Source organism: Condylura cristata, unplaced genomic scaffold, assembly GCF_000260355.1.
Source record: "Condylura cristata isolate star-nosed mole 26May11 unplaced genomic scaffold, ConCri1.0 scaffold00010, whole genome shotgun sequence".
NCBI classification, from domain to species: domain Eukaryota; kingdom Metazoa; phylum Chordata; class Mammalia; order Eulipotyphla; family Talpidae; genus Condylura; species Condylura cristata.
This window is the reverse complement of record NW_004567111.1, coordinates 39,693,906-39,721,897: the sequence shown is the minus strand read 5'-3', so window position 1 is coordinate 39,721,897 and position 27,992 is coordinate 39,693,906. Positions and strand designations below refer to the sequence as shown.

At 41.6% G+C, this 27,992-nt stretch overlaps 1 protein-coding gene across 2 annotated transcripts in view; it reads right to left on the bottom strand.

Moving 5' to 3' along the window:
* Positions 1 to 341: 341 nt before the first annotated feature.
* LOC101622323 (phospholipid-transporting ATPase IB) overlaps positions 342 to 27,992 on the bottom strand; it is a 515,968-nt gene continuing 488,317 nt past the window's right edge. For both annotated transcript variants that reach the window (XM_004680155.2, XM_012723210.1), the window contains exons 36-37: positions 12,447 to 12,538; positions 342 to 6,074 (exon numbers count right to left, since the gene is read on the bottom strand). In XM_004680155.2, the coding sequence (XP_004680212.1) occupies positions 5,977 to 6,074; positions 12,447 to 12,538 (190 nt within the window). In that variant the 3' untranslated portion in view covers positions 342 to 5,976. The remainder of the gene's footprint in view (positions 6,075 to 12,446; positions 12,539 to 27,992) is intronic.

Genomic DNA, 27,992 nt, shown 5'->3' with positions numbered 1-27,992 from the left:
TGGGGAAACTGAACAGAATCAAAGGGAGTAAAGTAATAAAGGAGAGACTGTCTTGTATGTACAATTCTCTGCTTGTGTGATCAATCCAAACTCAGTATGGCCTCTGGACCTTCTGCTCATAAAGGGGTCTCATACATGGCGTACATGGAGCTCCAGTTCATCTGCAATTCAGATTCCCCTGCACTCCTATCATTTAACAGCATTGGGGCAATCAGCGCTCAGGGCAGAGCATATATGTAGTCGGTACCTGCTGACAAAACCTCAGTGGTACAGTCCGAAGTCCCTGTGGCAATGACTGCTTATTAGTGGGAAAGAAAAGTCCCAAATAAAACACAGTCCAATCGTTTACTTCAACAAAAGATTTATTTGAAACAGGTTTGTGCAGACATACACCAGTCAACAGGATTGATCAAAGCCACAAATCACTACATTTTCCCAAAACCTCTAAAAATACAAGTAAATGCCCTTCATTTGTATTCACTCCAGGAGGGAACCCAGCTCCACTATAATGTGCTTCTGTAATTTAACAACCAGAGGACATTAATAGGACGTGAAAACGGTAACACTTCTAGAGGGAGGGAAGAAAAAATCCCCACACTCCATAGAAGCGCTCACTGCTCTGCTGGGAGCCAATTAAACATGCCCCCACAGCCCTGCTTCTCTCTGCATAACCAGATTAAAACCTCCCCGTCGCAAACAATATTTAAGCAATCTGAGCACAGATGTGACAGTGGACAGGAGAGCACAGGGCTTTGCTTGTCTGAGAAAGACACCACAAAGATAGTACATTCAAACAGCAATCCCGGGAGCTGCAGGCACGCCAGCCACAGAATGGCTGGCAGGGCTCCGTCCCTAGCATTGCCCTTCAGAGGGAGGCTTAGAAGGAGGCAGCACAGCTCCTTCTGAATTGTCACCACTGGTAACATGGGAGAGGGGCAGTAGGAATGTTTGAAAAACCAAAAAAGTATTTACTTGGGCAAGGAACTTGTTGGAAAGAGAGAAACTATCTTTTTAAATTAAAATTTTTTTGGTGTTGACTAGTCTACCTGTAGCTGCATGCCAACCTGTTTTTAGGACTGCAGCTGAAGCCAAACCCAAAGCAAAGTGGGTTCAAAGGGGCTTTTTCTCTTTCTGACCTTTTCTCTTCCACACCGAAGAGCTTGTGTATAAGATTTTTTGATAAGCTCTCTTGACCCCCAAGTTTCCTGGGCAGGGTTATTTGGATAGTGCTATTACCTCAACTTTCTTCTTCCTATTTCTGTCATAAATCAAAGCCACCTGACACTTTGTTCCTGGTGTTTAAAACAAACAGGTCTCCTTTCTTTCTTTAGCCAGGTCAGAAGAAATGCCTACAGGCTAATCTTGTGAGCATGTTTTTCTTGGTTTAATGCCTGGGAGAAAGAGCAGATATCACTGAGGCAGTGAGGGCAAGAGATTGTCATTTGAAAATGAGCCAGCCTGGGTATAAAAAGAATCACTCTTTTGTCTCCCCTCAGTCAGGGAGCAGAGGTGTTTGTCAGAGTTAACAGCTCTGCATTGTGCTCGGGGTGGGGTGAAGGGTGAGCTTCCCCTCTTTCTTGCTTCCCATTTGTTTTGTAGCTTCTGACCACTTAGATTTATGTTGGTTCAGAAGCCTTTTCTTCTCACTGAAGACTGCATCCCTCATTCACAAATCACTCATACCCAGCAAACTAAGAAAGCACATTAAATAGAGTATTACTTGGAGGTTTGACATCAAATAAACGTCTTTTAAGGGGAAGGAGAATGGAAGTGTGTTTGGTTGGGCAATCTGAGATGCTGAGAAGACATAAATGAAGAATACAGCACATCAAGTTGAGTATTCCAGGTGTATTCCTTGCGGGACTACTTTTAATGCCATTATGGATCTCACCTCTGTGATCCACTGAAACCCTTCCATCTTCCATGCCCTTCAAGAAGGAAAAATGGCTAGTAGGAGGCTAAATTATCTCCCCCAAGGCTATACTGAGTAAAACTGCCTTGAGCCAATGAAGAACCAGTCACAAAGCCAACTGATTCCTGCTTTTCTTTTTGGGGGGTTTTGGGGTGAAAAGCTGCATTTTCACAATCTCTGTCATTATTTGCTAATTTAAACATTTGCATGGAGAAAGCATTTAAGGGCTATGATGAGGTATACCATCTTCTGATTCGACCTGATAAAACTCATTTCTCTGCCAAGTTATTATTCAGGCTCTGCTTAACCACAGTTTCCCTGTTCACATTTTTTATGGATCCCAGGAGATGAAGGCTACATTTCAAATGCTGAAGCTAAATCACTCCTTGAATTACTTTGGGACAATGACCCTGAGCAGTAATTCAAACCCTGGCTGAAATGTGTGCAGTTCTTTCACATGTTCAAAACCAAATAGCACAGTTTTGCAAACACTCTATTCAACTTATGGTTTAAGACATAAATCCCTAGGAAAAGGCATATGATAGAAAATTCTCTTGTTCGTGGTTCAAAAAAAAAAAAAAAATAAGATAAAGAGTCATTGTTATAACAAATGGAGATTATAGACTATAGCGTTCCTTTTTAAAAATTCAACCTTAAAACCTGTAATATATACGTACATATGCATTTTCAGGCATTAGTTACCTATACTCACATTTTCCTCCCGTTATTCACTGCTTCTTGACAAGTTATTACTGATTTTCACTGCCAGTTCCCTACAGCAAGACCTGAAGCCTTGTCAAGGAAAAGAAAATGTCAACAGAGTTCTCAGCCTGCTCTGCTGAAGCTGGGTTCACGGTCTAGGCTATTACTCTGTGAGTGTTAAAGAAATAGCTTCTGCTTTCTCCAGCACAGGTTTTGTGTGCTATACTACCCAGAAAAGGCCATCACGTCTGCATGTGTGTTGGAAGATGGGAGGATGTGACACGGGTTATGATGCCTGGAATATTTTGCCTGGAGACATCCCAAATTTATTTCAAAGTCCATTCTGCTCAGCAGTGGAGTGCTAATCCAGACAGCCAAGCAGAAATGGTTTATTCTGCTCTCCCACCCTTTCTTCTCGAGGTGTACTTTCCACAGCCACCCTTGCTGACATGGGCCAGCAAGTAGCTGAATTCAGACCAAACACACGAAATAGCTGGTCTTTTCCTTCTGCAGTGTCAGCTGGAATGGGAAACTCAAGCCCGAGTTGGCACTGTGACTGCAATACTAGACCAGGACCGCACCTCAGTGGATTCTGCCACTTTTGAGTCAGGCCATGGAGTGCTGACCGGGTATGACCTGCCAGCTTGTGTGTCACTTACTGTATGGCATAGTGACAAGTCCCATGGGCATTTTCACTGAAATGACAGCCAGAGCATGCAACTTAGTCCAGTCTCCCCTCCTCTCTGGGGAGAGAGTGTGTGTGTGACACTGACCTCAATTTAAAGATAGGACAAATCACACAGCCCTGGAGTCGGGCCTGGCTAAATATTATTCATCACACGTGGTGACAGCTGCTCCTCCTAGAAGCCCAATTTAGTCATTTGGCCATACGATGGCTTCATTGCATGAAAGAATAAATAGAAAGGCATCTGTTCTAATGTCTTCTGTTGTGTGCATGTTACTGCAAAGGCTGTTTAATCTACTTTTCAAAAAAGTTGGGAAATATAATTAAATCCCAGAAAATGTGAATGATATTTTAATGTACAAAATAAGATAAAAATAGGAAGGCCCAAACACAGAACATACACATTGTAATTAACAAATCTAATTCAGAAGGTTTCAAGAAAGAGCTAAGTCCTTGACAAAAACAACAACAAAACAGAAAAACAACCTGAGTGTGATTCTTTTCTATAAATAGGCTTAGTTCCCAAATGAAATCAAATAGCCAGGATGCCTAATGCACATTCAGTTCTAATTTTTTTCTCTGCATTTAAGCCATCTTTCTAGGTGTGCAATAAAGACATATACCTTGCTTTGCTAATTATAGTCAGATTTTTTTTTCGGGGGGGAGACCGTAATCCTTGCATGGCAGTCCTTCAGCGTTTCACCTTGATGGGTTCTCTGGTATTTAAAATGTTTTATCACCTTGGGGAGGAAGGAATGACAATTTTTCTGAGTCTCACCTGTTAATTGCATGGCTTGCTTCCCTCAAGCTCTCTTCATTTCAGAGTCACCTGTAAGTGAAGGGTTAGTTTTCCCAGTCAATGCATCACATGCCAAATTATTTCACTGCCCAATAAGATGAGGGATACTCTGAAAACAAAGAGCCAGGAAGCCAAGTACACTATTGTTTTAGTTCCTAATTTAGCACAGCCATTCCTAGAGGGACTGTGCCATTTTAACCACTAACAGCTGCCCAGAAGTATTTATGTTAAGCTCTCCCAAAATCTGATTTGGCAACCAAAGCAGAGAGGAGAGAAAGAGCCTCCGGGCTGGTGGTTTATTAAGGGCTCCAGGTGCTCGCATTCATGCCCAAAGGCAGCCTGGTTCTGTCCAAATTTAGGTGGGAATCCATCCTCCACAGTCGGTGACTCAGCATTTCCCTTCTTGGCCTTAAGACTCAGGACATTTTGGGTTTAGAGGTACCTAAACCTAACACTGACTATAAAGAAAGGAAACCTTTTCAATAAAGAAGAGGACATTTTCTTAAAATGTTTGGAATTCTTTTCAACTGGATGTCAATTCTTTTAAAACTGGATGTCAACATCATGTTTAACTTTCTGGATATAGCAGATTGCTCACGGCAGCTGTCAGTACTTTAGGGCGTGTGTTCAGTTTCTACTGAGGAGATGGGGGAAACTGTCCTCTGTTGTTCTCCTCCCAGTGTTTCTGTGCCCTGCTTCTTGCTTTCCACTTCGAAGGTCATCTGCCCCCTCAACCCTTGGGGTCCCTTTGTCCACCACCTGCATGTACTCCTGATTCTAGGGCTACAGGGACAGGTACGATTGGTCATGGAGAAGACAGGCTATACATTCATTCGTTTCCCAACAGTGAAAATCCAAAATATGCTCTGAAATGCCAAGAACACAAGCGTGAGTTCTAATTAAAGCGGAGACCAAAGGTCCAGTGGTTGGGACAGTGGGAAATGGGCACTGAGGAGCAGACCAGGGCAAAGGGTGCCCAGATGGCTCTGTCTCCACCCTGACCTGAAGACTTCCCTGTCAGTAGAAAGAGGCAGATAAATATTTATAATATATGCAGAAGAGCTATGTTTCTTCTCTGTAGTTATAGAAGGAAAAGGGTGGTGGAAGAAGGGATTTCTGGCATCCTTCTCTGGAGCAGGGGTGAGTGCAGGTTTGGGTTGGTTGCCCACCAGTTGCCATGCTCTGGGCACAGTGGCCAGCCATGCAGAAGGGCTGGGGTGAGGGGCCAGAGAGCCCCTGGGAGGGGCAAAGACTCTTGGAACACCATTTGCCTGCTCTGCTAGTGATGTGGCTAGGAGGTTCAAATAAATGTCCTCACGTTTACCATCACGTTTACTTATTTGTGATTTCATTGCAATCAAGAAGTTTATGCCGACCTCATACAAACAAAATAGGAATCAAAGCAAGGCGGCAACTTGCCTAAAGTGAAGTTTACATGCTGCCCAGTGGACTTAATCTGTGTTAACAAAACAGGAAGTCAGTGTGTGCCCACTACAATTCCACAAGATAGGTTTCTCACGCAACATAAAACCCTTTTACTTTTCTCCCAGAACAACTAGTACTGATGTTTAAATATTGGTGGAACATAATGTTTTTAATTTCACACCTCAGAGAGCACAGTTGAATGCTTCGTAACAACATAAACAAAAATTAGGCCAAGCACTGCAGACAAATTGGAAGGGGGAAAAAAAATGGCTTCCCCTGCGGTATAGACTCCAGGTTTAGGAGGGAATATATAACTAACAAACTGGTTGGCTAAGGCCACAGAAATGTGTTTTCCGGTGTTTTGGCTGCCGAACACTCGTCTCTTCTAAGATGTGTTAACACTGGGTGCAACAAACCGCATCTTTCCTAGAATCAATCAGGAAAACTCATGTCTTATTTCTTCCTCGACTTCTTTTTGGTAGTGTCATAAGCACGGACTATTTCTTCCTGAGTAACAGCTCCATGCTCTTCTTGAGAGAAGGCATATCCATCTGAAAGAGAAGGAACAGGAGGAGCAGGTTAGGAGGAGAATCCAGGAGCACAGCAGCTTTACCGGAAGCTGCATTTTGGGTCAATGGTGCCAAGCCGTGACGCCGTGGCCTCACCCACCTCACAGCATTGGAGGCCTGACTCTGGGCCCCTCAGAGGCAAGTGGGCAAAGTGTGGGTGTGGTGTCAGGATGCAGCCTGACTGGACAGCCTCCAAGGTTCTGGCTGCTGAAGCTGAGACTCAGAGGACACGGCTCACAGAAGCAGCTTCCTACTTTGGGTTCTGCATCTGACGTTGGTCCGCCGAACATAAACACTGGTCACTGGCCCAGGCTGCCACACTCCCACCACCAGTCAGCGGACAGGTGAGCTGTTCTGCCCCAGAAGTGTCCCAGTCTGCCTGAAGCTGCAGACTGGCTGGGTAATTTATGATGCAGTAAGCATGCCAGGCAGCACACACATGATGCTAGTAGTGAAAGCTGCGAGGTGCGGATGATTCTTGGAGGGCTCCTGTTACTCCACTGGGCTGACTTGGACAGGCAGTAAGAAATGGAGTGGGCTTATTTTGTGTAAATAAAATGACCACAAGATAAAATCAAGAGGATTTAGTGATTGGTCCTATGGCCACAGGAAGGCATACTGTTTGAATCTGTCATAATAAAAATGATGGGTGACAGCAATAACAACAGCCAACGTTTATTAAAGCCTACGCATCTCAGGCACTGCGCTATGCACTATACACACGGCACATTTATTCTTCCCAACAACCCTGTGATGTAGGTGATAGCCTTCTTCCTAGTTCACAGATGGGAAACCTGAGGAACAAGGTGATTTCCTGATTTACCCAGGGCCAGAGACCTCGTGAGAGGCAGAGTTAGGCGTGTGACTGCATCGCCCAGGCTCTCCTGCATCTCCAGCTCGGAGAAAGCTTCAGCATTCATGAGCCAAAGTGGCGCTTTCTTTCCTTCCCACAGAAGGAACATTCATGAGACTCCCTCTCTGTCAGTTAACCTTCTGGGCTGGGAATATAAAAACGTCCCACAGCTTGGTTAGACATCCTGACCCAAAGACAACACAGTAAAAAGCCTAACAATTTTGACTCCCATCCATGCTTCGTGGCTTTTCAAAGGAGCTGTTCATTCATTGTCATCGGCTTTACAGCAAGAAAAAGCAAGCAGAGATGGTGCCATGTTCAACTCCTGGTGGTTAGTTATTTTACTGAGATTTTTGCTTTTAAAAGGAGAGTTTCTGGAGTAGAAAGGAATGCAATGCAGAACAGTCTTCATGGGGATGGAGAAAGGAAGAGACTTCTAGAGAAGATGCTCAAGGGTGACTTCTCTGACCCTGGATTGGTTTCCCAGCTCTTCCAGAGAGCAGGCCTTCCAGCCACTGTCTGAGAGAACAAGGGGTGTGGGCAGGACACCTGTGAGGAGAGGCCTGTCTGCGGCAGAGCAGAGGACTTGGGCTGGGCAGGAGGGAGGAGGGCATGGCAGAGAAGCCACTGGAGGGAAGGGTGGGCCTGAAGAGCAGAGAGGTGACAGACCTGGAGACTTTTGTCAACTGGCCCACAAGTCAAAATCAAACCCACCCAGCCATGTGGCAGCCCTCGGGCCAGTATGAGGCCCGTGTGGCTGGGTGCAGCATAGATGGTGTCCCTGAGCAGGAACATGTCTGGTGAGGGAGGTGCTGAGGGTGCCAAGTGCTTGCTGCTGGCTGGCTCCAGTTTGGGCTGGAGCCAGTGCACTTGAACTTCCTCACTCCACACAAGGCGGCTTTGCTTTGAGTGTCTCGGCTTTAGAGGCTTCCTGGGATCTAAAGAGCAAACACCTCCTCTCACCTTTGCCTCCCTGAGAGCTTTCAAATTTCCTGAGATGCCTGATCTGAGATCACGAGAGAAGAGGAAACCCTTGCTGTTGGTGCCCTGCCTCCTTGCCTTGCAGCCACTGCTCGTCCAGGCACAGGGTGCTCTTTGTGCTGTTTTTATTGCATTCCTAGAGCAGACACCTTTCCTTGAGATGTTTCAAAGCAAAGTCTAGCAAATAACACTGTCTCCTGCAGTAATAAGGTTGTATACTGCGGTTAACTTGGACAATCTTCATTCTCTCCCTCTTAAAGGGGTTGTTTCCCTTGAACATCTGATGTTTTCCTGGGGGTCGGGGGGAGGGCACACATCCACTGATTTTGGATCCAAATTGCTGCTGCAATGGCAGTGCTGCCTGACTCTGGGGCCTGCAGTGTCTGTGCCATCCTAGTGGACAGAAATGGCTCTGTGTCCATAACGGGCCTACCTTGTGTGAGCCCCTCATGACTTGGCTGGAGATGACTACTGAAACCTGCACCCTGAAGAGAACGTTCCCTGCCGGCTCTGCTGGCTTTTCTTTTTCTCTCCTTTCTTTTTGGTCTTGGACCCAGGGCCTGAAGCACTAAGGGCACAAAGGAATGGCTTGGCCCAGGGACCATGATCTCTGGGTCTTGGTTCATTTTTTTATAAACAAAATAGCCGGGGCCAGGTGGGGCCCAGGTTCTCGCAGCTCTCAGCCTCCACCTGGGCTCCAGGGCTGGCTTTCTCTTGGCTAACCACACCCTAAGCACAGACCCTCTCCTTGGTCAGAGCTATCTTACCTTGGCACCAACAGGTGAGATGTCTACCTTGATGCCAGAAAAGAAGGAAGCCTGTCTCAACCATCAGTCCGAATAGAACAATTGCTACCAATGGTGTTTTTTTGTTTGTTTGTTTGTTTGTTTGTTTTGAGGAGAGAAGTAAAGGGACTGAGGGAGGGAGGAAGATTTAATGAGAAATGAAAAATAAACATTGAGTATGTCCTTTTGGGGAAAGCTATCCTAGCCATTTGGAATTGTCTATTCCCTGTTCAAATGAAAAGAGCAAAAGCCTGACTTTTATTTACTCTGTTTTTCCTTCATATCCTTCCTGTGCCTACTGTTTCTTCAGCTGGTAGCTACATTTGCCTCGGCTTATATCTGCCTCCCTGGCGTAAAGGCCTTACTGGGGCTGGGACTCTGGCTGGGAAGGGTCTCAAGGTGTGCGTTAGAAGAGAAGGCAGAGAGAACTTCTAGTCCAGGAAGCAAATCTCTTTCCCAGAGTAAGCAGGGCACCCAGAGGTCACTACCAAGGGGTGTTTCAGCATTCCCCACGAGAGCGTCTAACATCTTATTTTCAAACTTTTGTGTACTCATATTTTCTTAACTTCAACTGAGACTTAAAGAGGACTTTGCAGTTGAAAAACAAAAAGGAGATGGTCTGGTAGAATTCTCCCCTGGGGGCAAGGGTGTCTCCCTGGTTCAGATAAAATATCATCCTTTCAGAATCTAAGCCTGATGGGAGTTACAGCCATGACGGAAGTTTTAGTGGGACAAGAAGGACCATAATCACTCCCACCAAACACCTGCTTGTACCCTTCAGCCTGACAAAGATGCATGATCAGTTTACCAGCTTTTCCTAATGAACATTTAACTGCCATTTGTATCCAAATGGGGAGCTCAGAGGAAACTTCCAGCTTTTTGCATGAGCACGTTCATTAATCTTTTAGGAAGTCCTCACAGTAGGAATGTAATGATAGGGCCTGAAGAAAGCACATTTCAGTGGACCCAACTTGAGACTGTCCCTGGCTAGCTTTCTCATATGGGACCCATGGCAGGAGATGGAAGAGTAGATCAATTTCTGCTACAGTCTTTCTGGGAGAACATTTGGTGAAATCCATAAAATTATAACCTTTTTTCATTATTTGGAAATAAAAAAAGCCCTTAAGTAGTCTTTCTTTGAATCTGAGCTCTGATAGTATCTAATGAAAGGTGCAGTTTCTTGTCTGGAAAAGGATCCTCAAATAGTAAGAGAAATGGGGAAGAGCATAGAAGAAAAGGGAAATGGTGCTCTGTAGAAAACAATGATCTCAGTTACAAATGCCGTGTGTTGGCCAGGAGAAACTAAAAGTACTGTCAAGATTAGATTTAAGTTTTTCTTTCTAGCTTTTTCAGAAGACTGAGACCCAAGACAGCTGAAGGAAGGCCCCAGGAGGAACACACAGAGCTGGTACAGCTCTGCAGAATGTCTGCTTACAGCCTTCTGTATTTGTTAATATCAGAAACATTCAAACTTCTAAGTTCTTCCTACCAGTTACCGAGATTTTAAAACATGCTGTGATTTTTAGAATCTTTTTGATTTCTTACACATGCTCAATATTTTTTGTCCTTCAAAATACTGAGTTAAAAAAATATTTAGGGGCCCTCCGTGGTGGCGCAGCAGGTTAGGACGCAGCACTGCCAGAGAGCATAGCCGCTTCAGTGTGAGTTTGATCCCTGCTCCTGAGGTGATCCACATGGCGTGGCAGATCTCTCCTGACCTGCCTGCTGCTCCCCTCAGCAGTGTACTTCGTCGATCTGCCTGTTCTGCTCCTCACTCTGTCTCTGGTGAAGTCTCTCACTGCCCCTGCACCTCTAGCTTGTACCCCAGTTCTGTATGCACAAATAATCTTAAAAAAAATTTAGTAGCTGTCTCAAAACATTTATAACTCCCTCACAGAACTCACTTGATCTGTGATCTCACTGTGTATGTATGTAGCATATTTCACTTCTCTGACTCTTTGGGAACATTTATTGGGGTAACAATATAGCTCCATATATGAACTCTCCCGTTTAGGGAATTGGTATGTGTTCTCTGTGCCCAGCATAGAGAAGGAACTTTGCATGTATCATGAAGCCTCAGAAAGACTGTAAAAGAAGCAGATTATCATTTTCCTAAAGGAGAAAATGTGAGTTTAGAAAAGTTAGTAAATTTCCCAGTTAAACAATTAGTGGTGAAGTAGCGGAGGTGATGATGAGGACGAACCTGATATTTACAGGACTTCACACTTGCAGGCACCATTCTGGCCCCTTGTATATATGATATCATTAAACCCTCCCAATAACCCAGGCAGAGTCTCCTATCATTTCCACTTGACAGATGTAGAAAAGAGGGCTTCAGGAACTTCACCAAAGCCACCAGAATGGACTTCAGGCAGCCCAACTCTAAAGGCAGGGCCTTAGAGACCTTGCTCCTGGACTTACTCATCAAGCCTTCTGTCTCAACCTTTCTGACAAAAAGACCTCAGATGCCATCCAGACTCCCCAGGTGTCACCTGGCCGGTACTGTACTGACCAGTGCTCCTACAAGGTACTCTGTGGTTGTCTCCTTGGGGGTGGGGAATTAAAACATACAGGGTACAGGAGACCCTACCTGGCGTTGGCCTCTGTCCCCCCATGCCACACTGACATTCCACATGGGAAAGTGAGGAGAGGGGATTCTGACTGCAATGATCTCCACCCTTTCCTCCTCTCTCCATTGGGAAAGTCTGTGAAGATCCACTACAGGTGGAGCTCAAATGAACTCAACATAACATCTCTTAAAACCCGACAGACACCTCAGAACACTAAGTTTTTTTTACTTTCCCTAGTGCTTTCATTTCATCTTAATTCCTCAAGACAGGAAAAGAAAGCAAGAAGTAAAGAATGAAAGAGACTACATGTGTGTGTATAAAGGGGGAGTACATGCTGGAGAGAACTGGGGTTCAGAGAGGCACACCTAGAGACTACATGCATGTGCATAAAGGGGGAGTACATGCTGGAGAGAACTGGGGTTCAGAGAGGCACACCTAGGGGCCTGAAGACCTCATGCCAACAGTCCTCAGCCCTGGGGAAGGCAAACCACCCAAACAAAGGAAATCTAGCTTCCACAACACTCCTTAGCTGGGATCCGAATGGCTAGACTGCTAAAACAGAAGCCCACAAACTGCCAGTGAGCTCCATCACCCCATCTGCCTTTCATAGCCTTTTGACCTCTGCTCTCCTGTGTTCTGTGCATCCCATAGTCCCTTGCTTGGGTCAGGCCCCTTCAGCAGGAATCAGACCAGGCATCTAGTGTTCAAAGTGTGGACACCAGAGTTAGATATGAAGGGGCCTTCTTTAGAAAAACACAGGGGATCCCCCCCCCCTTGTGACGGTCATTGTTTTAATTAATATGCTAATATTAAATAAAACAGTGCATCTTTTTATCTTTGGGGGAAACAATTTAAAAGTAATATATCAACCCTGGAAAACCTATTGGGAGGCTGACGGAGGATCTTAACCACATCAGGATTTTAAGTTTAAGGATTTTGTCATTCAGGCATCTGATTGGGTCCAAGGGAATTACCTACCTTCAAGCTGTACTTGCCTCGGGCCAAATACATGAATTCCACTTCCAATGTGGGGCTCTGGCTTGGCAGCTGTCTCTTTCCCTATTAGCACTACCCATGCTTTAATTAAGCTTCCTGCTCGCCCTGTATGAGTCGGGGGTCTTCTGACCGCAGTGGGTAGTGGGCACTGGACACAGGGACTACTTACGGGGGACACTCTGCTGGAGAGAGCTGCCCCGGAAGAGCGTGGGCGGCGTCTTCCTGCTGAGCCGCTTTAACAGGCGGTCACGCTCGTTCATCCTGTGGGCAAATCAAACAGTCAGTCTCTAGTTCACACACACACATCTCAAAGGTACTCGCTGAATGACTTCAGGTTGTAAAATAAAACAGACAGGAAGAAAAGCTTTCCCCCATCCAGAAAAACGTCCAATTTCACAAGCTGCCCCATTATTTACAGTAGATGCTATCTTGACACTTTGAGTGCACTGCCCCCTCTCCTAAAAGGCTCTGTGTTCAGCCCGTCTGTACATAACGCCTCTCAACCCTGCCTTCCTCTTAACAGAAGTGTACCACAAGTGCCCTTTCATACCAGGCAAAGCCTTGGCTTCCCAGAATGCTTTTGCAAAGAATCATCTGTTTCTACAGTAAATGACTTAAAAGCCTCAAGCCGGTGTGCAGTGCTGTTGTGCCATGGTGAACCATCCAAGGCAAGAGTCAGGTGTTTTCTGCAGAACCTAATGTGTATTTTGAACCACGAAGAAAAACAAGGTGAGTTTTCTTCTAAAGTACAAAGATTAGGAGCCCTTCCTCCCTTTTCTGGAATGTTCTTCTCCACAGTCACAATTGCTTTGAAGAAATAGCGAGCTATCCTGGAGGACAGCTGGTGTTTCTGTAAATCTGAAGGGTGGGCTTAAAAACTGCCCTGTGAGCCAATGTGTTTTGATTTCTTACTATCAGTATTTTACTTTGCTTTCTCCTAAAGAGATTTCTGGTGTGCTAGTGTGTGCCAACAACCTCTGTTGTGGGCTGAATTGTGTCCCTTCCACAATCTGCACATTGACATCTTACTCTCCAGTATCTCGGAATGGGATTGGGTTTGGATATAAGGTCTTTCAAAAGGTGAGTATGTCAAATTGTGGTCATTAGAGTGGGCTCTAATCCAATTTGATTGGTGTCTTTATAAAATGAGATTAGGCCATTGGCACGCACAGGAAGGAGACCCATGTGAGGGTGGAGGAAGATGGTGGCCATTTACACGGCATAAAGGAGTCTCTGAGTTACCAACCCTGTCAACACCTTGATTTGGGCTTCTTACCTCAGGAACTGTGAGAAAATAAATTTGTGGTGTTGAAACCATCCAGTCAGTGGTACTTTGCTATGGCAGCCCTGATAAGTGGATACACCCCTCCACTAACACACTTCCTGCCACCTGCTAACTAGAAACTTGAGGGCAAAGAAGTTGCTTAAGGAGGTGCAGTTGCTTGCAGTCTCCAGCACCCCCTATTTACCTCTATTTCCTCACTGTTAGCCTCAGGCTGGAGGAGGACACCCACATGACTGTAGTCAGGTCACAGCTCCCCCACCCCCCCAAATACCTCCAAAAGAACAGGAGCCTTGAGTATACTATAGTTCTAGGAGCTGAAGCTCATTTCATACTTGGGTTTTCCAAACAACGCACTTTATGATTTTCTTGGTTGAAATGACAGTGTTTAATTCATCACCAATTAAGGGTGAACTTCGGCTAGCTGAGCTTGGCAAAATGTCTGATGGTTGATGAGGAAAACAACTTTTCTACCCCTTCACACTAGCTTTTCTTGCCCTCTCAGAGGTTTTACTTGCATGGACCAAATTAATCTCAGTGGATCCTGATGGGCATTTGCTCTAGGCCACAAGGGCAGCAGGCGAGTGAGCCCGTGAGTGCACAATCCCGAGTGTGCGGCTGATGTCTGGACACCTGCACACCTCTGTGCTGGCTGGATTCAGGATGTGGAGGTGTAACTCTGGGCCTGTCTTCCTTGTCTGACCCTGCACTGGCCATGATTTCCATATGGAGGGCTCTTCTTAGGGCACAGTGGGTTCCCAAGGTGGGGCTGTAGCTCCCCCAGGCAGCTTTGCCAGTTGGATCCTACATGGTGGGCTGTGGGTCTATGCAGGCACCCTTTCCCCAATAACCTAGGGGGCAGGTACAGGGCTGGTTCCTGCCACCACAGCTTCCCTCTTTTGCCATTCTTGGTTCTTCTAATATTTCAGGTCTAGAAGCTTTTCCTGGGAATGGCAATTTATAAAAACTTCATGGAACCATAGCACTGGGAGAAACCTTTAAAATTAGCATCTTACCATTCACTGGCCAGGTGAGGAACCACAGACACAGCCATGCCAAATCAAACTGGTCACAGGATGTTTTACTAACAGTGTTCCTACCCTTGCCTATGGGAAGATGTCCCTAATAACTTGTAGAATGGTAATGCTGTTCTCCTTCTTAAAAAAAGGAAATATTCCAAATATATAGAAATAGCCAGGAACTAGTAGAGTGACTGCCCATCAACAAACTCAGCTTTAGCAAATGGTAAGCCCCACCCCTTTGACCCAAGTCTTCAAAGGGACCTACTCTGTTTCCCTCACGACATGTGCTGAGGGGCTCATAGGGTCTAGGAGATGTGTCCATCCAGAGCACAGTTCTGCTCAGCATCCCAGGCATTTGGGACCCAAGATGGCATTGAATGCTATCATGACTTCCTGGCTAGATTTATCTTCCTAGAATTAGACCTTATAGCCAATGTCCTCACTTCTACTTCGGTGGGGTTTTTTCTGCATGGAGTTAGTGCCCTGGGATTTCCATTCACATACATGCAAAAACCCTCCCAGTGCAGCACAGAGTAGGGGCTGGGATGGGAGGAAAGGTGCACAGGTCAACTGGTTCAGACCCCCAGAGGATCTAGGAATCACAACACATTCGGTTTTTTGAGGTAAGTTAATCAAGGTCTGTAGCTGTATGTCAATGAGACTTTCAGCTTTCACGTACTTACACGTACTTGCACCAGGTCTCCATTTGCACTCCTGCACCAAGTCCTACAAATGTCAGGAGTGGGCCTGCTGTGAGAATGACTACAGACTTTAACAAAATAATAAAATCACAAATATAAAGTCCTCTTATGTTCTTCTTTGATCCCACTGTTCTCTTTTCTACTATAACAACACAAATAATCTGTTCATATTTTGGGGCTTTTGTTATCTATATTGTTAAGTATTCAAGATTACAGCATAAGCATGTTTTAAAATATGTCTGAATGATATATTTCATGTCTCCAGTTTATAATGTTTTCATTGTAGCTTCTTTTGTTTTCTCGACCCATTTAGAAGGCTAGTTCTTTGCAGGTTATCTCTCTTATTCTTCTGGCTGTTTTCACCATGACTCCCTTTGTCTTTGATGTTCTGCAGTTTCATAATAATGCTTAGTCTGAGTAAGTGTGAATATGTTTTTATATCTTGTTCAGCTGTTCAGATCTCAAAACTTACAATAACCTGAGGGTTTGTTTGCCTTTACTTATGGAAAACACTTTCAATACTGCCTCTTTCCTATTCTTTTTCTTGTTTAAGAGCTTCATTTATATGTATGTACTTAAATGCATACATATATGATTCTGCCGCATCTTTAAATCTCCACCACATTTTCTATTTCCTTCTATTCACTGCTTGGCTTCATTTATTTTTAAACTGTTCAACATTTTAAAGTTTCAATTACTACCCTTTTATGTCTATAAATTTATTTTCTTCCAATCTTAGCCTTGGTTTCTTTGATTTCCACATCCTCTTTTATCACTCTTCCAGATTCTTTCAGACACTCTGTGTACCTCCAATTCTTGCGAGCTTAAAAGTATCTGTGTCATACAACAACTCTTATTGCGATTCATTTACTGTGTGTGCTTTACTTATAGCATCATTCTACAATGATCTTTTTCCTTTTCTTTCCCAGGGTCCTGAGTTAGGTCTCAATTTTTATAATATTATGTTAGCTTAGTTGCTGTAACACTGGGAATACTTTAAAATTGGACCTTACATGTAAATGTGGATTTTCAGTTTCTAGTGGATAATTCTTCTAACCATTTCCCTGGGTGCATAGTAGTATGACTTATTTCTGCTTTGTTAATCTTGTGAGTACAATTTTTCTAGTTTCTGTTTCATTAAAATTGCTGTCCTCAAAATTTGCAGCTTTATGTATAGGGTTCTGTTCTTGCTCACACGGGATTTCAGTTTTACCTCCTCTCCCTACATTAATCCTTGAGCCTTCAACCCATGAACCTTTTATGATGTCTGATACCCCTCTGCAGCCTTCTTGGCTTTAGCTCCTTCTTATCCTGCTGGCTTTGATGTCTCTCCATTTCTACCTAGGTTTCCTTGTCGTTCTTTTGAAGGTAATTTGTATTGAAAGGCTTTCTTTGTTCATATTTCACCTAGCATTTCTATGCATTTGGAAAGTTCTCTCTGAGTCAGTTTAGTCTGCCATACTGACTCTATCTGGTTTCCATGAATAATTTATATTCCCCTGACCCAATTACTAGAAGACATTATGGCTACAGAACAAGACCACAGAATTATTATTTCCCAAGTCTTGCTATCCATAGAAAAAAACCTTCTCTGGAAACTTTTAAGATAGGAATGGATTTGAAAAGGCTTCAGGTGATGAAAAGGTTGCTAGTGTCTATAAAAACACTCTATTGGGGTGTCTGAGGCTCTGATTCGCCCATGTTGAATGCTGAAATACCCATGAACATTATTTCCCTTACTCCCTTCTTCTTTGAGGAAGAAGAACCTATTGTGAATGAGCATTATTAAATTTTCTCATGGACAAAAGGGTTGGAAAGCCTAAGACAGAATAGCTTGATAAGAATAGCATTTACCATTTATAGTTTTCTATCATCTCTAGGTGGTTTGGACACTCTTTATTTAAGCAGACATTGGGAAAATGGTGAAAAAATACACAAATATTTTCTTTGGCTCTGAACAATGAGAAGAAAATAAAGGAGTAAAGAGAAGAGCAGAGTAGATATATTTTGTTTTTTCTTTAAAAGAACCCTCAACAAAGTAGTAGCAAAATAGTAGCAAACCAAATTTAACAGTGTAATATAAGGATTATACACTATAATCAACTAAGATTTGTTTTGGGATCTATAGGTGTGGATTAACGTATAAAAGTCAATCAATATAATAAACCATATTAGTTGAATGAAGGAAAAATACCACACAGGTCTCTCATTTTACTCAGGAAGAACATTTCACAAAATTCAACATTCTTTCTTGAAAAAATACTCAGCAACTAAGAACAGAAAAGAAATTACATAACACTAAAATAAAGTCATTTAAGCAATACCACAGCTAATATCATACACAATAGTGAAAGATTGTAAGCTATCTATGATCAGGAATAAAACAAAGATGCCTGCTTTCACCACTTCTATTTAACAAACTTACTGGAAGTTCTGACCAAAATGAACTAGGCAAAATCACAATAGACCTTTGCAGAAATGGAAAAACTTATCTGAAGATATATATGAAACTGCAAATGACCCCAAACAGCTAAGACAATTTTGGAAAAAGAAGAAAGCTATAGAATTCACATTTTCTAGCTTTAAAGCCTAATGTGAAATGATGCAAATAGAAATGGTGTGCTACTGACATAAGTAATTATATATAACTAGATGGAATATAATTGATAGTCCATGAATACAATCACATATCTATGGCCACTTGATCCTTGCCTATGGTACCAACGCCATTACATGAGGAAAGAATGTCTATTCAGCAAGTGCAGGAACAACCAGTTGTCCAGTTGCAAAAGAAAAAAGTTGGGCCCTTACAACATAGACAAAAATTAACTCAAAATGAATCAAAGACCTAAATCTAAGAGTTAAAATCATACACATCTTGGAAGAAAACAAAAAAGTAAATATTTATGACCTTGGTTTGGCATTTTTTCTTGCACATATCAACCAAAGCACAAGCATACAATAAAATAAAACACTGATAAATTGAAGTCGATTAAAATTTTAAAAATATTTATGCATCAGAGGACATTATCAGGAAAGTTAAAAAGCCAACCACAAAGTGAGAGAAGCATTTATAAACCATCTATCTAATCATTTCACACATGTGAAAATTTTCCACATCATAAAGACCAGAAACAGAGAGTGCTGGCAAGGGTAAAGAGAAAAATGAAATCTCTTATACTATTGGTGGGAATGTAAACTGGTCCAGACCTTCTGGAAGGAGTCTGGACCCCTTAACCATACCACCCAGGACTTCCACTCCTAGGTATCTACCCAAAGAATGCTGAAGTCTATTTCAAAGGAATATATGCATCCCTACATTCACCAGCACTATTTGCAATAGTTATATTAAGGAACCAACCTGAATACCCAACACTGTATGGATAAAGAAGATGTATATACCCACAATAGACCACTATGTATGCATATAAAAAAGATGAACTCTTGCTATTTGTGACAAGATGGATGGAGCTAGAGGGGATTTTGCTAATTGAAGTAAGTCAGGAGGAGAAAGACAAATACTGGATTATGTTACTTATATATGGAATACAGAGAAACAAACAAATGGGTCATACAAAGCCTAACCAAAAAGAAAACTGAGAAGTATGGAAAATTTGGGAATACCAGAGTGGCAGGGGGAAAATAGGAAGGTAGGGAGAGATCCCAATGGACTATGGTAGGGGACTAGGGGTTACCTGGCAGAAGGTGTGGTGTGGTAACTTTCATATAGAGTGATGTATACCAATGCTATCTCAATACAAATTTTAAAAATAATGAAAACATAAATTATGTGCATATGTATATTTTAACATAAAGATAAAATTATGTAGTTTCTGAATTATGGGCTATATGCATTGAAATATGTCTTTAAATATCAAACAAAATAATAAAAACTCAATACTCAAAAAGTTAACAAATTATCAGGGTTTAGTATTCAGAATATATCAATAACCCAAATAACTCAACAGCAAAAGTTGTTAAAAACCAATTTAATAGTAGGCAAAAAACTTGAATAGACATTTATCCAAAGAAGAAAATCAATGGCCAATAAGCATATGTGAAGATGCTCAACCTTATTAGTTATTAGGGAACGTAAATAAAAACCATAAAGAATTGCACTTAACACTAACCCTATTTATTTATAATAAAATAAACAAAAACCATAAAATAAATGTTGGGGAGGAAATGGAGATGTTGGAATCCTAACATATCACTGGGAGAACTATAAGCTGTTACGGTCACTTTCTCCAGTAAGTTTAACATAGAATGATTATTCACCCCCAAATGCTACTTCTAAATAATATCCAAATGAACGGAAAATGGTCTAAAACAGATATTTCTACAACAATAGCTGCCATAGCATCACAATAGCCAAATGATGGAACAATCCAAATGTCTATCAACTGATGAATAAACAAAATGTGGTCTATCTATAAAATTAGTTTTTTCCATGCATAAAAAGTGATAAAGTACTAATATATACTAAAACATGGATAAACTTGAAAACACTGTAAGAGAAAGACATCAAAGAACATATATGGCATGATTCCATGTATAAGAAGCATCTAGAATAGGCAAATATACAGAGACAGAATGAGGCACAGTGGTAGCCAGGGATTGTAGGGTGGGAAGTTTGGGGAGGGCAATGTGGAACTACTGCATAAAGCACAGGAGGTTTCCTTTGGGGGAACAAAGATGTGGTGAATATACACTTTGAAATGGTAAATTTGACAATATGTGGATTTAACCACATTCAAAAAAAGAAAATTCAATTAGAAAATCTAGAGGAGGAGAATGGAGAGAATGAATCATGAATTGAAGTAAATTCCCTCTCATCACCTGAACTGTATATAGGTAAGGGTGCCACCTTCACAGTTTTATTTCTCCAATGAGTAGCTCATGTTACAGTGTTTCCTTTGTTTTGTTTCTATCCTCGCTAAGTGGAATATGCTGATTAGGATCCATCAATATGGAAGGTGTTATGTGAACATATCATCAAAGATACATGCCCTTTGGGTGCCTTCCCTCTAATGATAATAAAACCAATTGCCCTCAAATCCTCACTAGGCTTTGTTTAGAGGCGGACATATCCTTGAGAAGGTGGTGTGCTCCTGTCTCAAAAAATGAGCAGTGTCAGGAAATAGCTGAGGGCTGAAGAGTCTAATCTTGGAGAATAATAAATGTCCACATTTCTGTTAAGCTATTCTTGCAAAATTGACACATGTGTAACTACAATTGGAGAGTATAGCAAATAATTGTAAATCTGATTTTTAGATCTTGTCAGTTCTAGGTGGGTTGGAACTGTAGCTGGCAACACAACAAAGTCAAAACCAAGTATTTTTATGAAACTATTTTTAAATTACTCTGGACCATCTTCAGTACATAAATCTGACAAAAGAAAGAAAGGTAGTCCAAACTTCACTTTGCTTCAGGTAAGGCCCAACATTTACCACTCTGTACCAGATTGCTAACAGTCTATTTTTAAGGATTTCTATAGAGTTTGAATTTAAAGCCTCAGTTGGTAATTTAATTTATTGGCTAAAATCTGAACAACAGGAAATGAGAACTTTTGTGCTCAAGCATACTCCAGACCTACCTCGAAATGTCAAAATCCATTCTTTAATTAAATACACTATGTAATGAAGTAAAAATAACAAGAATATAAGAAACAACAGAAAGCGCTTCTAGTCTCAAATTTCAATGAGATAGGAGTTATATTCTGAGGTACGTGTGCTGTATAACCAACTCTATTCTATTAGATTATATAAAATTATTCATTTTTCTTCAGCCAATCCATACACATTCCATTTTTTAATCTTGACTTCTCACTCCTTCAACAGTTGGGACCTAGTGCTAGAAACAAAGCGGCCTTGGCCCTCCCTAGTGGCGCAGCGGGTTAAAGCACAGCATTGATAAGCTAAAGCCACTTCCACATGAATTCGATTCCCGCCTGCCCCGGAGTGACCACATGGCGCGGCAGACCTCTCCTGACCCGCCCGCTGCTCCCCTCAGCAGTGTACTTCGTCGATCTGCCTGTTCTGCTCCCCACTCTGTCTCTGGTGAAGCCTCTCCCTGCCCCTGAGCCTCTGGCCTGTACCCCAGTTCTGTATGCACAAATAAATTAATCTTAAAAAAAGAAAAAGAAACAAAGTAGCCTTAGTACAATCTCTGCCCTCACCAAGCTCATGGCTTCTGAGGTGATCTTGCCGTGTAGACATATTCTCCAAAACAAGGGAATCCAAGTAGTAATCAATAACAGAAGAATTATAAGGAAATCTTTAAAGATTTGGGAAATAAACAAAACACTTCTAAATAATTCATTAGGTCTCAAGAGAAATTTTTTTTAAAAATTTAACAAAATGAAAAGGAAACATCAATATTTGTGGTACACAGTTAAAAGTGGTACTAGGAGGAAAATTTATACCAATAAATGAATATATTAGAAAAAAAAATGAAGTCTCAAGTCAATCGCCTGAAGAAATTTGGAAAGAGGGAAGAAAAAATACCCAAAGCAAACAAAAGGATATTAAAAAGATAAGAGCAGAAGTCAGTGAACTGAAAATCAAAAATTAGAGAAATCCAAAGAAACAAGAAGCTTGTTTGAAAAGAATAAAATTCACAACCTCCAGCAAGATTGTTAACAAAGAATAAAGGGAAGAAGACACAAATTACCCCATTAGGAATGATACAGCTTATCACTACAGACAACAAAAAGGGTATTACAAGCAACACAAATTTGACAACTTAGTAGGTAAAACCAGCTAAACTCACAATTTGAAATAAATTCAATATCCCCCAAACTATTAAGAAAATTAGAAAATCTCCCCCAAATAAATGTGATATCCCAAATGGCTTCATTGGAGAGCCCACCCAAATATATTTTATTAAAGACAACACTAATTCTATATAATCTCTTCCAGAAAGTCAAGAGGAAATTAGCCTACATGAGTTTAATACCTATAATAAAGTAATAAAGACAATGCCGGCATTGGTTGAGGGATACACATTATGAACTAAGCCAATAGAGACGCCAGAAATAAACCCACACAAACATGCCCAACTAATTTTTGACAAAGGCAAAAAGGAATTCAAAGGGAGAAATAGACTCTTCAGCCAATGGCCCTGAAATAACTATGTATACATGGGTAACGAAGGGAAACAAAGCCCTAAATCTCGCACTTTATACAAAGATTAAATCAATGTGGATTAAAGACTTAATAGTAAAATAAAATACTCCTGTTTTTCTACTTTTCTTGCAGGATTATTATGGATATTTGGGGTCTTATGTGTTTCCATACCAATTTTAGAATTATTTATTCTATTTCCTTGAAAAAATGTCATTAAGGTTTTGATAGGTATTACAATGAATCTATAAAGTGCTTTATATAACATTTTAACAAAGCATGTTCTTCTATACCTTCAACATGGACTATCTTTTCATTTTTCTGTTTGTTTCATTTATTTTAAAAGTGAGGTATCATGATCCCTAGCTTCAAACTATACTACAAAATGATAGTAACCAAAATAGACATACAGATCAATCGAATAGAGAGTTCAGAAATAAACCTATCCGTGAGCTTTCTGTCTAGACAGTCAATTGATGGAGAAAGGAAAGCCTCTTCTACAAGTGGTACTGGGAAACACAGACCAAAAAAATAAAAGAGAGACAGAAAAAAAGAAGAAACTAGGTAATTGTTTATCACTGTATACAAAGTTAATTCAAAACAGATTAAATACTTTAAGACCTGAAATCATAAAATGCATGGACATTCACCTCAGAGATGTAATTGGGAACTCAACTGCAGCAGCAAGGGAAACAAAAATAAAGAAATAGAACTAAAATGCTCTGTACAGTCAGATAATGAAAGTGCAGGGCCCTCCCTGGTGGTTAAAATGCAGCACTGCAAGCTAACCCAAGTGTTTCAGTGAGAGTTCAATCCCCAGCCCCCAGGTGACCCAGACGGCACAGCACACCTCTCCAGCTGCTCCCCTCAACATTGTACTTCATCGATCTGCCTAATCTGTTCCCCACTCTGTCTCTGGTGAATCCTCTCACCCCCTGTACCTCTGGCCTGTACCTCAGTTCTGTATGTATAAATAAATAAATCTTTAAAAAATATAAAGAACATGATCCACAATACTACTACTGGGTATTAATTCAAAGAATATGAAAACACCAATTCAAAGGTATATAGGTATATAAGCATCTCTACCTTCTTAGCAGTGTTATTCTTAACAGCCAATAGATGGACTCAACTCAAATGCCTGTCAACAGGTGCTTGAATTAAGAAGTTGTTGTACCCATAATCAATGTAATACTACTGAGCTCTTGAAAAGGTGAAATCTTGCTTTTTTTTTTTTTGATAGCATGTTTAGAACCTGAGTTGATCATGGTAAGTAAAATACATGAGGAAATGAAAGACAACTACCAATTGTCATGTGGGAAATAAATAAGCAAAACAAATAAACTGGCAAAATACAATAAAAATAATTTCATATACTTTGTGAAAATATATAGTAGTTACTAGAAGGGCATGGGAAGAGGGGGTGGACTGGGTAGAAAGAGTCAGTTTGAGAGTGTGATGGCCCTAGAGTGGGGGCTAGTGAAGCATATACACAGTGATATTGTACTCTTGAAAAAATATAGTATTGTAATCCTCTGATAAAGCACTAAAATATGATTTAAAAAACTAAAACAAACTATACAGCTTTTTTTTTTAGGGGGGAGCAGTAATTATCTGTGGGATATAGGAACAAGCAAAGAGTACTAAGACTCGATAACAGAAACAATCAATAAAGAAAAATTGTTTAATTGTTTAATTTGAATTTCATCAACCTCTTTCTGAGACTCTTGAGGTTGATAGGATAAACTATGTGGGAGAAAATATTGTGAACCACATATTTGACCTAACGTCTGGAATGTATGAAGAATTCTTAAAACTCAACAGAAAAAAACCCACAATGACTCCAATTAGAAATTAGACAAAAGGCATGACGAGACCTTTCACTAGCAAGGAAATGGCAAATGAGCGCATGTGAAAATATAAAATTAGCTAGTAGAGACACGCAGGTAGGCAAACCACAGTGGGCTAAGAACAACAACAAATAAGTATAACACCAAATCCTGGCTGGCAGGTAGAAAAATGGGTCACTCACAACTCACATTGCTGGTGATAATAGAAAATGGTGTGCCTGATGGTTGGGTAGTTACTTATAAACCAGTGATAGCACAACCTTGTGAACAGACAGGAGCCCATCCCCTTACTCTCATTAAAATAGTGAAGTTCATGTTGTTGTATTATATGCCCTCACCCAGCTATCATATAAAACTAAGCTAATGTGAAATTCAAATTGCCATCTCCAAAAATCATGACTTTGGTAATTAGGGGTTATTTTAAGGGAAAAAAAATCCATCTAAGTAAATATGCTTGAATAAACACTTATGTTTCTGGACATTTATCCCAGAGCAGTGAAGAAGAATCTTCACACAAAACCTGTATACAGACACTTATAAGTGTTTCATTTACAATAGCCCTAAATGGGAAACCCAGGTATCCTTCAACAGGTTGAATTGTGTAACAAGTGTGGTACATTCATACCATAAAACAATAACTGGCAACAAAGAAAAAGAAACCATTGATGCATGACACAACCTGGTTCAGTCTCCAGGATGAATCTCCTGAGAATTTGCTGAGGAAAAAAGCTCATGACCATAAGGCTATACACTGTATGATTCATTTATATACCATTCTTGAAATGACACAATTATAGAAATAGAGAACAGATTAATGGTTGCCAGGAGTGAAGGAGAGGGTAGAAGTAGCTACAAAGATAACATTAGTGATCCAGTGGGGATGGAAATGTTCTGTATCTTGACTGCATCCATGCCAATTTCCTGCTTGTGATACTGCACTGCAGTTCTATAAGGTGTTATGGGGGAAACTGAGTAAAAGGTACACAGAATCTCTTGAGTACTTCAACAACTGCATGGGAGCTACAATGCTCTCAAAGTAAAAGTTTAAATTAAAAAAACAACCTCTCTAGGTTTTATGTATTTCCTTTTATTCTTCATTTATCTGCAATTATCCCTTTCTAAGTCAAGCTGCATTTAAGGGGCAGGGGGAGACCCTCATCCATCTCCTGCAGCCACACTACCCCAGGGAGCTCTGTCCCCCAAAGGCAGAGCCATCTGACCTCATTAGCGGAGCAGGCACAGCCAAATTTGAATGACAGCACCAGCACACATGGAAACCATTACCTCATTCCAGGCCTTGCAGTGAGGTAGTGAGGCTCTTCCTAAACAAGGCTGAGCCCCATGGGCCAGTCAGCGAGCCTATGAAAAGGTCAGGTTCCAGTCACAGGGCTGTAAGGAACAGATAAATTAGCAGGGCACCCGGCTGTTCCAGAGAGGTCTCAGTGAAATGCTGTGTGGTGGGTTGAAAAGCCTCAGGTGTAATGGAGCAAGTGAGCAACGGTCTGGGCTTTGCATTTCCTCACAGGGAAAAGGGCATGACAAAGTAGTACCATGCCAGTCAGGAAGATGCAGTTTTATGAGCACAAAGATCTTTCAAGTTCTGTTTCCACCCACTGGACTGTGCCATTTCTGGTCAGGCTCAGATACAGCATGCGAAGACGTCCACTGGCTTCCTCTCACTGGCTTCCTCTCAAACCCTGTTTCCTAAGCTTCCCATCCTCTCTCTGCTTCAAGCCATCACTGAGACATTGAAATAGCAGCCCCCCGCCCCCCAACCCCAGCCCCTGCAGGTCCTCTGTACTTGCTTTCTCTTGGCTTGAATATTCTTGGCATTGTGCACCCTGCCCTCAGTTCACTCAGAGCTGCCTTTTAGATGAGCTTACTATATACACTCCCCTGTCCACCTCACTCCACACATGTGGTTTGCTTTATTTTTCATTATCACTCTTTCACCACATAGACTGTGTTTATTATCTGTGCTCTGCAGCGCAATGTAAGTTCTATGAAAGCTGAACTTTTTCTTGTTGTTATGTACGCAGCAAAACAAGACACCAAAACCCAAAAGAATAGTGCCTAGACAATCAAGAACTATTTGTCAAAGGACTGAAGAAAGAAAAGGAACAAGCAAACGCAGGCTGGGTACAAGTACAAGTACAAGGAAAGACAGGAGTCTGCAGGATACTGCAGCTCCTTCTAAGACCCCTGCAGGCACATTCTTCTTCGGAGGGAGAAAGGAGGAACTGACCCATTCACCTCCCAAGTTCTTGACACCAGGAACTTCTTAAAAAAAAAAATTTCCAGGGCTACAGATGTACCAATTCTAATTTTGCCAAAGAAGAGTGGCTAAGATGATACTCTCCTGTACAACTGGAATCTTGCAGGTTTCAGCCCAAGTCCAAGTTCACCTACACATGAAGCTTGAAAACAGAGTCTTCCTTAATGGTAATAATGGTAATGAGGAGGGGTTAGTCTTAAGGTGACTCTAATGTTGCGGCCAACTACAAGAGCAAGCTCAAGTCTAACAGATATGTAAATGTGTCCTAAAAGCAACCAGTCACAACTAACCAACTAGCTTTAAGCTATAGCCAATCGATCATTTTCTTAGCTTGCTTCCTTTTCTCTATAAAAGTCTCTCCCCAAGCTCCCATCACTGGAGTGACCCTCACCTCTACTGGTTTGGCACTTTTAGATTCCAATCAATATTCCTTAATTATCTTTTTTTTTTAAAGATTTATTTATTTATTCATACAGAACTGGATACAAGCTAGAGGTGCAGGGATGGTGAGAGGCTTCATCAGAGACAGAGTGGGGAGCAGAAAAGGCAAACTGATGAAGTACACTGCTGAGGGGAGCATCAGAGCAGGTCAGGAGAGGTCTGCAGTGCCATGTGGGTCACCTCCGGGGTGGGGATTGAATTCGCACTGAAGCAGCAGCAGCTTGCTTGCAGTGCTGCATCCTAACCCGTTGCACCATCATGGAGGGCCTGAATTATCTTTTAACAAGGGACACATGTAAATGTGATAAAGATGGGACAAAAAGAACTGAGGGTAGAAGGCAACGGTAATCTTAAAAGTGATCTTCATGATACAGCACTCAATGCAATGACAGTGAAAGCAAGGATAAATAGATAGGGCTACATCAAGTTAAAGAGCTTCTGTACAGCAAAAGAGACATTACAAAAGACAGACATCCCACTGATTGGGAAAAAATTTTCTCACACAAAACTAGCGATAAAGGTTTGATCACAAAGATATACATAGAACTGATGAAACTCAACAAAAATAAACAACCCCATCAAAAATTGGGCAGAAGAACTAAAAAGACACTTCTCCAAAGAGGAAATGCAGATGATCAAGAAGCATATTTAAAAATGTTCAACATCACTTATAATAAGGGATATGCAAATTAAATTAAAACTACAATGAGATACCACCTCATACCAGTGAGAATGGCACATATTCGAACAACTAGCAACAACAAAGTTGGCGAGGATGTGGAGAAAAAGTAACTCTCTTGTACTGTTGGTGGGAATGCAAACTAGTACAACCACTATGGAAAACTGTTTGGAGGTTCTTCAAACTGCTAAACATGGAGCTTCCATATGACCCAGGAATCCCACTCTTAGGTATCTACCCAAAAGACACAAAAACACTGATTCAAAAAGATACCTGCACCCCCATGTTTATTGCTGCTTTATTTACAATTGGAAAGACATGGAAACAGCCCAAATGTCCAA